Source organism: Microcaecilia unicolor, chromosome 6 (assembly GCF_901765095.1).
Source record: "Microcaecilia unicolor chromosome 6, aMicUni1.1, whole genome shotgun sequence".
Lineage (NCBI taxonomy): Eukaryota > Metazoa > Chordata > Amphibia > Gymnophiona > Siphonopidae > Microcaecilia > Microcaecilia unicolor.
This window is the reverse complement of record NC_044036.1, coordinates 277635073-277647725: the sequence shown is the minus strand read 5'-3', so window position 1 is coordinate 277647725 and position 12653 is coordinate 277635073. Positions and strand designations below refer to the sequence as shown.

The window sequence follows — 12653 nt, the reverse complement described above, 5'->3', positions numbered from 1 at the left end:
AGCAACTTAAGTCACACCATATAGAATACAGGGGCATGTTTTTTAATTTTAAGGGGCTCTTTTACTAAAGTCTAGTATGGTTTTGCACTTTTCATGTGTTTAGTAGTAAATACTAGTGCAAGGAAAGTGCAAAGGTGGTGCAATAAATGCAGGGAACTTGCCCTGCTTTTACCACACAAGAGACGCATTTATTGTATAGCAGCACATTATCTGCTGTGCCAGATAGTACAGGTGCTATGTGCCACTGCAGGTAGCACAGTGCAAGCCCCTGCACAATAAATCAGCATTACCTCCCTGCCTCACACACCTTGATCATATTTCCTAACCACCACTCTCCCACCCCACCCAACAGATCTAATCCCTGAACCCCCTGTGGATCCAGTCCCCGAGAAGCCCCCTTCCAATCTAAGCCCCATCCTTCATATGTCAAAGCAAATCCTTCCCTCAGCTCTGGACCATACCTGGGGGTGATCCCTGGTAGTCCAGTGGATAGGGGCAGGCGCAGCCCCCTACCAGTCCAGTTCTATCTGATTCCATGCAGCAAAATGGCTGCCATGATTCCTAACAGTAGTCTCCTGGTACTATCGCTAGGGGGCATCCTTCCATATAAGGAGAAAAATCTCCTGTTATAAAAGGATGCCCCCTAGCATTAGTACCACAAGATTACAACTAGGGGTTATGGCAGCCATTTTGATGCATGGAGCCATACAGACAGGAGTGGAGGGGGACCACTTCTGCCCCTGTCCACTGGACTACCAGGGATCACTTCTGGGTACGTTTCAGTGGTGGAAGGGGGAGGGGTCCAGGTGAATTGGATGGTTTGCATGCACACATGTGAACAGGGCTTAGATTAAGGTGAGGGGCTTCGCAGGGCCTGGATTTGGGGATCTGATCAGGATTGACAGAGGGGTTCAGGAAAAGGGATCCAGGCTGTCAGGGGGTTTGGGGAAGCGATTGGAGCTGTATGGTGGGAACTGATGGGAGGGGGTGAAGATGTGCACCAATGTGACTGTGCTGCCAGTGGTAGCACAGCTGCACTTAGCACTTCATCTTCAGGTGGAAGTAAGTGCAGCCATGCTATTGATAGTTCTGAGAGCTTGCATGTGATACCGACCTGTACTCTAGCTGTCACAACTGGCCACTCCTCCGATGCACCAAAGGCACACCTAGTTCCTGCCCCTACCCATGTTAAGCAGCTAGTGTGGGTTATTTTTACTGCACTGCTGGTTTTAATGCATGATAGAGCAAGGCTCTGCGATGATGTCTACCGCATCTTAGTGAAAGAGCCCCTAAATGTTGTGGTTTTGTGTGTGTGTCTCACACATGAGTGGTAAGGGCAAATTTCCAGAAGCTATTTTCCCAATTACGTGTTTTTTTTTCTTTTGGAAAATTGTCCACTTTACCTGGAAGTAAAAATACACATTGATGGTACTCTTGAGTTTTTGTGGCTGTCAGAATCTAATGTTTTACTTTGACTGCTGCTGCTCTTTGCTGCCCTAGGCAAACATTGGGTATTGCATAATGATTGGGCTGGGTCTTGCCATACATACTAACCTGTTTTCCCAGTGGAAACTAAGGGTCTGATTTTGTGTCCTGGAGAAACGACCCCCTTCTTAATAAAGCGTGCAGCGAGATAAAGCCTTCTGTACAGGTTAGCACATAACAGGGATAAACCCATCATAATGATTTTGCATACACTAAGGGGCCCTTATACTAAAGCTAGCATATGCTAACAGATATTAGCGTGCATGCTAGTTGTTAGTGCGCACTAAGTCCAACACGCCCCCCCTTTGTGATTTGCATGCACTGCAGAGAAAAACATCTCAAATCTGAGTTTTGAAAATCACGATGACTTTATGCCATTGTTGACACATTTTTCTCTTTTGCAAATGAGCAACTAAAAAGAGCAGCTGAAAGAGCAGATCCCTATGAAATACTGGATTCCCAAGGGGTCCAAGAAGAAACATCCTGTTTTGTTCTTACTTGAGAAGAGCAATCCGTTAAAGAAAAAGAAAACAAATAGTTAAACTACCCCACAGTGTTTCCCAAGTCCATTCCTGGAGTACCCCCCCCCCCCCTTGCCAGTCAGGTTTTCAATATATCCACAATGAATATGCAGGAACTTGATTTGCATACACTGCCTCCATTATATGCAAATCTGCTTCATGCATATTCATTGTGGATATATTGAAAACCTGACTGGCAAGGGGTACTCCGGGATTGGACATGGGAAACACTGCTCTACCAGACAGACCAAAGCTCTGTAATCTCGCAAGCAAAATTTTATGCTTGACTGTGTCAAAAGCCATCAACATGTCACTCTATATTTGGTTTCTCCTTGTGTTGTCTGTTTCCAGATGTTGACCAGTTATGTCCTTGTACTCCTTCCTCAGACTTCTCTCTGCTTTCTTTGCTTTCCTTTGCTCTCTTTTCTGTTTCCTAGTACAAAAATCAGCCAATATGAATGGATATTTGAGCTTTTACAGAGTTGCTCTTTTTATTTAATTTCCTGCTTGCATTACAGATTTTACAGTAATCTAGGAAAGCAAGAGGGTGAATTGGGTTTTGTAAGATTCCTCTTTCATCCCATCACATTAAGTATATTTTACATATGGGTGTGTGGTTGCTAACACAGTGCTGATCAGTTTTTGTTTTAGTTAGCCCTAGAGCATGCCAGCTAGCATATTTTGTTTTCTAATTTTCAGTTGCATACTGAGTTTCCATCTGTTATCTGTAGCAAGCTCTGCTTTTAGGACTGTTTCCATATTTAGGTAATCCAACAATATATTCTGAAGTCTCCACTGGGAGTCCTTTAAGAAGGAATTGCGGCATCAGAACATTATATACGTCCTCCCTTTAGCTGTGTGTCACATGTTTAGAAAGGGCTTGATGTGGTTTGAAAAGCTCATGTACTATCCAGAACATTTTTAAAAATATTGGTCCAGTGAAGAAGGCAAATTTCAAGGAATTTGTATGAATAACTAGACTGTTACCTGGGTAAGTTTCCAAAACAGAAAACTGGCTCCCTGTAAGAGGTGAAATGTACACATCGTATTATTTTCTGACGTGCAGGAAAAGGACAAGGGTGGAGAAGGTGTTAAGAAAGGGGCCAGAACTTATTCTGTGGGATTTCTCTTGAGTATAGTACTACACCCAACCAAGCTTGCATTACAACACTGAAAAGTAACTTTATGGCAGGTGGAATGCTTGTAATTTAAAATGACATTAAAAAGGCAAGGAAATGTGTTGTTTCATCCAATTATTAAAAAATGAAATGAAAAAATAAACACACACCCTAAATAGGGCACTTTGGTATCTTTGATATATATATAGCTGTTCCGTGAAAATAAAGATGAAGCTGCCATTATCACTTTATTAGTTTATAGACCGATGATGAGGTTGGTGAATCATAGGGCATGTGCTCCTATATGAAACGAGTTATCACCTCATTTGCATGTGGGGGTAATCTTATAACAGGGTACCTCTGTCAAAATTCCAAAAAAAGACACCTATTATAAGCCTATTTTTTTTTTTAAAGCAGAGGGGTTGAGACCCCAGATGGGGTTATAGGACCTGCATTTGAGGTCATGACTTGGATGGGTCTCCATAGTACATCATTATTCTGTATCTGAAATTATGGGATCATGACCTCTAAAAGATTGATAAGCACTGTTAGAAAGGCAACACAGGTATGTACATGCCTTTATAAAATGAACATTCAGAACCAGCCCCAATAGCAGAAGTTCACACCTGCTCCAAGGCTGATGTAAATATGTACAGGTATTCTATGCTTGTGCCTTTGCTTTATAAACTCTGCACATCACAAGTGCACCCTTTTTCTGCCCCCTGGAAAGTCAACATGCAATATTCCATCATGCCAGGGCACACAGTTATACCTAGATTGGATCACCCAATTTTATAAGAGCAGTTACTACTACTACTCATCATTTCTAAAGCGCTACTAGACGTGCGCAGTGCTGTACACTTGAACATGAAGAGACAGTCCCTGCTCGACAGAGCTTACAATCTAATTAGGACAGAGAAACAAGAGATACGGGAATATTAAAGTGAGGATGATAAAATAAGGGTTCTGAACAAGTGAATAAGAGTTAGGAGTTAAAAGCAGCATCAAAAAGGTGGGCTTTTAGCTTAGATTTGAAGACGGCCAGAGATGGAGCTTGACGTACCAGCTTAGGAAGTCTATTCCAGGCATATGGTGCAGCAAGATAAAAGGAATGGAGTCTGGAGTTAGCAGTGGAGGAGAAGGGTGCAGATAAGAGAGATTTACCCAGTGAATGGAGTTCCCGGGGAGGAATGTAGGGAGAGATGAGAGTGGAGAGGTACTGAGGAGCTGCAGAGTGAATGTCCTCACGTACAGTACACTTTACACATGGAAAATGCTTTTAAAAAGTTACCCCCATAATGCCTCAGGAGATGTTAATGTTGAGGTTGGTTGAATTTTTTGCTTACTTGTAAAATGTATTCATGTGGCACATTTAAACAAAGCAGGTATCTGCATCCTCAGAACATTTGCAGACCTCCCAGCCAGAGGGTCTGTGCCTGAAGGAAGGCAATAAATATGGGATGTGTATTTATTTCCTAAAACCATACTGGAATCTGAATATTGAAAAACAAAGAGGGAGCAGGTTTCATCCTTCAGATGGTTTTATACTGACCTTACTTTTCAGAAACAGAGCGCTCCTGCCATCCTGCATTAGGGAAATAACCTGGAAACTTATTTTAAAAAATCCCTTTCTCTCCCTGCCTGTTGCAGTACCAGCAGGAGATCGGGGTGCTTCAGGACAAGCTGCGCATCTCCAACAAGAAGCTGGAAGAATACGAGAATCGGTGCAAAGATCAAGAGGAGCAGACACAGAAACTGCTCTTGGAGTACCAAGCCCGACTGGAGGAAGGCGAGGAACGGCTCCGAAGGCAGCAGGAGGATAAGGAGCTTCAGATGAAGGGAATTATTAGCAGGTACAGAGAGGTTACTGCCACTTGCCCACCTTTTAAACCTTCCAGCAGTCTGTGGTCCTTCTATAGATTTAAGCTCCCTGTCTCAAATAGCTTTAGGCTTCATCACTTTCAATGGAGAAGTTTGCAAACCTCTGAAAGAATGTCACAGACTGCAGGAAGGTTTAAGGGATCAGCATATAGATATTTCAATGTAATGGGATTTAATTTCAAGAGGATGGCATCAGAGCACACGGTGGAGTACTTGTTAGTAATGCAAGAACATGGTCCCTATGCTATAGAGCTGACTTATCAGAAGGTGAAATTCCTTTGCAATGCGATAGCCTAGTCATCCTCCATTAAACTCGATAGTCAAAGTGATTTAACTAGCCAGAAATGGCTCCTGGCTGGTTAAATCATTTGTTTGAAGCTAACTGGCCATTTTCAGCAGTGCTTAAGCAGTTAGTTCCACTGAAAATGAGAGGGAAGTGCCTAAAGCAAAACCGGCTATTTTGGAGGTGTTCTGGAGGTGGAGTCCGGCACTTGGCTAGTGATATTCAGCAATTAACCAGCCAAGGTCACTGCATAAACAGGACTGCATAAGAGTCTGTCATATCTTTATACGGTGCCCCACAGCCGTTTAAGTGCTGAATATTACACTTAACCAGCTATGGTTCACTTGGTTTTGGAAACCTGGCAATACAATACTGGAGCCCAGACATGGCCTGGCATTGAATTCTGGGCATAACGCCTGCAGCTCTCAGCAAAACACTGAGTGCTGTGGCTTAATATCGACCCCTCAGTTATCCCCAATACAGCACAGTGAGTTCTCCAGTGTCTGAGAAGTTCAGTGGAACTAAATGAGAAAGAGCTCTCTCCTACAAAATATTTTATAAATAAATCAAATGCACTGTAGTAGCATAAATACTGCCAACAAACCTTTACCTCTTGGAAAAAACAGGAGAATTTCCAAGTCCAAATTGTACAGAATTATGTTTTTCTATGTAGTCAGAAGTATCATCGTATCTTGCACAGCTAAGTATAAATGATAACCTTCCTTTGGCAGAGTATCAACTACTACTACTACTTAACATTTCTAGAGCGCTACTAGGGTTACGCAGCGCTGTACAAATCAATAAGAAATTGATTGAACCCAGAAACCTACCTTGTACCAGGTGACAGGTTTAATTTGCATGCTACCTGATATGGGTAAGATTATACTTACACCAACACCCAAAGGCAATAATAATATTGATTTGTCTGTACCTTCTAATTATCGACCCATTGCCAGTATACCTATTTTCACTAAGTTATAGAAACATGTCAGTCAGTTGTTTAAGGAATATATTGATAAATTTTCTTGTTTGCATTTTTCTGAATTTGGGTTTAGAGTTGCACTGAAACTCATCTTTTGGTATTAACTACCTATGTGAAAGAGTAGCTTAGTGTTGGAAGGCAGATTGTTTTAGTAAGTTCAACATCTCTGCAGCATTTCATGCCATGGATCATATCCCATTACTTATGAAGCTGGCTGACATAGAGGGGCATAATCGAACGGAGCCAGCCATCTTCGGGGCTGGCTCTGTGAGGGGGCGGAGCCAATCATATTTTCGAAATACGCTTGGCGCCGGCCAAATTGCTCACTGGGTTTAGAGCAGGATCACCAGGTTTGCATGAGATGGCCGGCTTCATTTTCCAGCCACAATGGAAACCAGGCCCAGCCATCTCAAACCCGGCAAAATGCAAGGCATTTGGTCGTGGGAGGAGCCTGCATTTCTAGTGCACCAGTCCCCCTGACATGCCAGGACACCAACCGGGCACCCTAGGGGGCACTTCTAAATATTAAAAAAAAAACAAAAATAGGTGCCAGGAGTATATCTCCCTTACCTTGTGTGCTAAGCCCCCCAAAACCCACTCTCCACAACTTTACACCACTACCATAGCCCTAAGGGGTGAAGGGGGCACCTACATGTGGGTACAGTGGGTTTTGGGAGGGCTCAATATTTATCACCACAAGTGTTAACAGGTAGGGGGGGATGGGCCTGGGTCCACCTGCCTGAAGTGCACTGCACCCACTAAATACTACTCCAGGAACCTGCATACTGCTGTCAGGGAGCTGGGTATGACATTACAGGCTGGCACAAAAATGTTTTTTTAATTTTTTTTTTTTGCTGGGAGGGGGTTGGTGACCACTGGGAGAGTAAGGGGAGGTGATCCCCGCTTCCCTCCGGTGGTCACCTGGTTAATTGGGGCACTTTTTTGAGACTTGGTCCTAAAAATAAATGGACCAAGTCCAGCCGGCCATTTTTTTTTCCATTATAAGGTGAAGCCGGCCATCTCGAAACCACACCCCCCGTCCCGCCTTCACTACCCTACCAACATGCCCCCTTGAAGGTTGGCCGGCGCCACGACGAAAAAGCAGTTGGGGCCAACCAAAGTCGGCTTTTGATAATACCGATTTGGCCAGGATCAGGAGATCGTCGGCGATCTCCCGATTTGTGTCAGAAGATCGCCGGCAATCTCTTTCGAAAATGAGCTGGATAGGTATTGGAGGATCTGTGTATGAATTGGTTTAAAGAATTCTTAGAAAACCGTACTTATAGTGTAAGTTTCAATAAAACGTTTTCTAGCTTCTGGTCATCTGGTTGTGGAGTCCCTCAAGACTCGTCACTGTCTCCAGTTTTATTCAGTTTTTTATGTCATCTTTAGGACAACTTAGATTAAATGCGGGTGAGATGTTATTGTCATATGCAGATGATATTTTATTACTCTTACTAGTCCCTTACTTAATTTCTGAATTACTGGATGTAATTGTCATCAGAATAAACAGAATTCAAGAATAAATTGAAACTAAACCCTAACAAGACCAAGATCTTATGGTTTAAAATACCAGAAGAAACAGTACCTTCTACTATAAAAATAGCAGAGAATAATATTCTAATGGTTGAAACGGAATCTCGAGTTCTAGGAGTCTTTCTTGATTCTTCATTGTCTTACCGCTCACAAATTAACCATCTATGGAAGAAAATGTTTTTCAAATTCACACCGTGAAGGTTTTTTTTCACCATAGAAACATTTGCTTGTGTGGTTCAAATGATATTACCCCACCTTGACTAGTGTAATGTTTTGTACCTAACGCTTAACATGAAATATCTTAAGAAACTCCAGCTTATGCAGAGAACCGCTGTGAGATTAATTTTCAGATTAAACAGATTCACTAGGGTCTCTAATTATATGAAGGCATTACATTGGCTACTAGTTGCTGAACGCATCCTATTCAAAGCTTTTTTTCATATTAAACAATTCATGGATTAGCACCTTGTTTATTGATTAATATGATTTCTACATCCCTCTTTGGTTCCTTTTCTAGACTGATTAAGTAGCTAATTCTTTGTCCTGTGTTTCATAGTAAGATACGGTTTCTCAGAATATTTAATACTATTTTTGCAGTAGTACTAATACCACTTTGGAATTCTCTTCCATTACTTATCAGAGTGGAAGCAAATTATTTAAATTTTCGAAAGCAAATGAAAGCATCTTTATTTGGAAGATGTTATTAATTATTCTGTTTATTACATAAATATTTTTGTTATTAGGACTTTATCTGTACATCGTATTGAACCCTTATTTCAGGGGAAACAGCGATTAATAACAGTAACCTTATTCAACTTAATGATGATACCCTTGGCCAAACTACTATCAAACCAAAACCTTAATCCATACATATACACAGATGACGTAACTATCTACATCCCATTCAAACAAGGTTTAAAGGAAATCGCCAATGATATCAACCAAAGCCTACATATTATGCATTCATGGGCGGATGCATTCCAGTTGAAACTCAATGCAGAAAAACCCAATGCCTAATATTCAAGTCTCAACATAATACGAACAAATTCACTACCATCAACACACCAAAACTGAATCTTCCAATTTCGGATACCTTAAAAATTCTAGGAGTCACCATTGACCAGCATGTAACACTTGAAAATCACGCGAAAAACACAACCAAGAAGATGTTCCACTCAATGTGGAAATTAAAAAGAGTAAGACCTTCCTTCCCAAGATCCGTCTTCCGAAACCTGGTACAATCAATGGTACTTAGTCATCTAGACTACTGCAATGCACTATATGCTGGCTGCAAAGAGCAAATAATCAAGAAAATTTAGACAGCCCAGAACACTGCAGCTAGATTCATATTCGGCAAAACAAAATTTGAAAGTGCTAAACCCCTCCGAGAAAGGTTACACTGGCTCCCACTTAAAGAACGCATCACGTTCAAAATATGCACCCTAGTTCACAAAATCATTCACGGAGATGCCTCAGCCTACATGTCAGACCTGATAGACTTACCACCCAGGAATGCCAAAAAAACATCCCGTACACTCCTTAATCTTCACTTCCCCAACTGTAAAGGTCTAAAATATAAACTAATGCATGCGTCAACCTTTTCCTACCTGAGCACACAATTCTGGAATGCACTGCCACAAAACTTGAAAACGATTTATGAACTGACTAACTTCCGCAGACTACTGAAGACCCATCTCTTTAACAAGGCGTACCATGAAGATCAACAAATATGAAATCCTTCGCACTTATCCAGAATTGTCTTATAATATTTGCTGTTATACTATTATCATGCTTTACCACTATCATGTTACCCAAGATCCTTCTGTTATACTAAATGTCTAATTCCTTTTGTATTTCCACTATTCATAATGTATTGTAAGCCACATTGAGGCTGCAAAGAGGTGGGAAAATGTGGGATACAAATGCAATAAATAAATAAATAACATTGATACTGACCGATAGCTTAAATCATTTGAAGCAGAAATGTTATCCTTGCTTAAAAAGCAGTAGACCAAGAATATTCTTAAATTGAGACTTTTGGTGATTATGCTTTTATGTTTTGTTTTACTTCTTGATTTCAAATTGCTAGTATAGAGCAGCAGGGTTACAGAGCTAGCTCTTTCTTGTGTTTACTTGAAAATGCTAATATTAAAGTTTTGAAAGCTCCACCTCCACATCCATATATTAGTGCCATGTGTACCCAGCTACTCCATTGATTTTCTTTAAACTTTAATTTATTACCTTCTTTCAACCTACAGTACTAGATATGTGAAACAGGGGCGTAGCTAGGTGGGGGCATGGGTCCCTCGCAGATTTAGCCCTGACCCCCTCTACTTTTGACCCCCTCTGTCACAGAAACAGATCAGTGAACGTGCCGGAGGCCGGCACTGAAGAAGATGTTGGCTGGCGGGGGTTAGGGACCCCCGCCAGCAAAGGTACCTGGCGACGGGGAGGGTCGGCAGTGGGAGGGGGCGTCGAAAATGGTGGTGGTGGGGGGTCGGCAGTGGGCTAAATTGTGCCCCCCCCCACCTCGGGCTCTGGATCCCCCTCCTGCCGAAGTCTGGCTACGCCCCTGATGTGAAACATAGAAAATGACAGCAGATAAAGACCATACGGCCTATTCGGTCTGCCCATCTACACCAACTACTGAACTCTACAATTCTATCCTCTCACAATGCTTGTCCAGTTCTTTCTTAAATTCAGATATGATTCTTGCCACCATTGCTTGCACAGGGGGGAATGTTCCACACATCCCTCCATCCTCTCCATAAAGAGGATGGAGGAAAATATTTAGCTTCCCGAGACACATCTGGTGTTTGTGGTTTTTATATTCATATATTTGCCCCAACATTTTCTTTTACTCTAAGCCTTAGAAATGTAAATATCTGTTTTGCTTTGTTTAATGCCTATGACTTACTGAGTAAACATCTATACTTAGAAAGTGAGGAGGGTACTTAAACTGTTGTGAGACTGATGGTGGCTACTGGAGTTTAGCCAGCATTGTAAATCCTGCCCTGTCACACAGTTCAAACAGTATAAACATGTACTGTAACTGAATCTTGGCACATGATAGAAATTTAAATTTTCTTAAGCTTCCTGAAAGAAGTCATCATGAAAACTGACTTTGTAGGACTGTGTGAGAATGTTTCAGACTGGGCTATGGATTGGGCTGCAAAAACCCGAGGGAGCAATATAGTATGGGTGTGAAGTATTTCTGTGTCCAAAATAAGAGCAGGACTTGGGGAGATTACATCTAATGATCTTAAAAGTGGCCAAACAGATATAAAAGGTGACAGCAAAAGCCAGAAGGATGCTTGGGTGCATAGGGAGAGGAATAGTCAGCAGGATGAAGGTGGTGATAGTACCTTTGTATAAATCTATGGTGAGACCCCATTTAGAGTACTGTATGCAATTCTGGAAAACACATCTTCATGTTACTGCACTATTTTCACTGTCAAGGCTGGAAAATTCTCTTACTTCAGTGAGCAACTGACATCTCCCTCTATTTCCCAGTGAGTCTCAGCCTTACCAGCTTAAAAATGTTGACCTTTGTGCTTATAAATTTTGGAGTATTAAATTGTTAAGCTAGATGTGAAGGAAGAAATCTGTTTTAGAGGAAGTAGGAGGAACGTCTCATCCATAGAAGAAAGTCAATAAACCATCTAATACATGCTCAGTTTCCTAGCCACTTACATAATTGTTACACTGCGTGATACATGGAGACCACACTCCCCATATACCCAGTCCACTGATCTTATTCATTTAACACCATGCTTTCCGCTTGATTAATATGATCACATAGTCCTTTGGCACTGGGTATTTGATCACTAATATCAATAAGTCCGCGCTTCCACCAAGCGCCCTTATGAGTCTATATACAGGTGCTGTGTGTTTGGAGAGTAATCCATTAATCCATCAAAGTTGTCTCATATTCATGCCGGTTCCCCGATGCTGGACCGCATTTCAAAACATCTTCCTCAGGAGAAACCACCACCGCACTTTTAATGATCTAGACAGCTGCACGCCAGGTGGAGCTCCCTCGGGAGGGCCACAGATCGCCGCACAGAGATTTGCTATTCCTCCTAGCAACTATGACCTTGCTGTTGGATTAATCATAAGTACACATTGCAGACATTTGAAAGTGAAGTGATATATTTATTGATATTTCTCTTTAAGCTTCATTTATAAGCTGAACAGTAGTCGAGTTGAAATATTGAGCTGGAAAAATATAGGGAGGGAGTAAGTTGCAAAATGTTTCTGTTTCAAAGATATTGAACCATCTTCAAATACAGTGGCTTGGCTAACTCTTTGAACATAAGTTTCTATGATTAGAATAGCAGATTATATGATCTGGAATAAATTTAATAGGGAAGTACCATCATTTTAAAATGAATGTTGATGTTATTAGAAATAGGAAATCACAGCAATACTTGTTTCTGTCTTCCCCTCCAAAATGACCAATGAAATGTTGCTTTGCTTCTGCATTTTAGTGTGCACAAAATGATTTCAGGGTAGATTCCAGAAAGAGCACCAAAAATTAGATGCAAAAAAATTGACTGCTAGGCAAGTATTCTATATTGGCAAAGTTGGGCGCTAAAGCCATTATTGAATGCGTAAGTTGGTATTCAGTGCCGAACTAGGCGTGAGCATATACGCCACATGAGAGGCTGGTGTAAATACTTGCAACTAAATATTGTCAGTTGTGCATGTAACTGACAGTATTCTATAACCTTAGCATGTAAGTACACTGACCCACCCATGCCTTATTTTATGTCAACGCCCCCTTTGTAGTTATGTAGTATATAGAATAGTGCGTAAATGTAGGTATGCACGTAACTGCAAACTGA

The 12653-nt window shown here is 41.5% G+C and overlaps 1 protein-coding gene across 1 annotated transcript in view; it reads left to right on the top strand.

Annotated features, from left to right (window-relative positions):
* Window positions 1-12653, top strand: part of DAB2IP (DAB2 interacting protein) — a 527970-nt gene that overhangs the window by 488964 nt on the left and 26353 nt on the right. Inside the window, 1 exon segment of the mRNA XM_030207557.1 lies at window positions 4775-4977. Coding sequence (XP_030063417.1) covers window positions 4775-4977 — 203 coding nt within the window.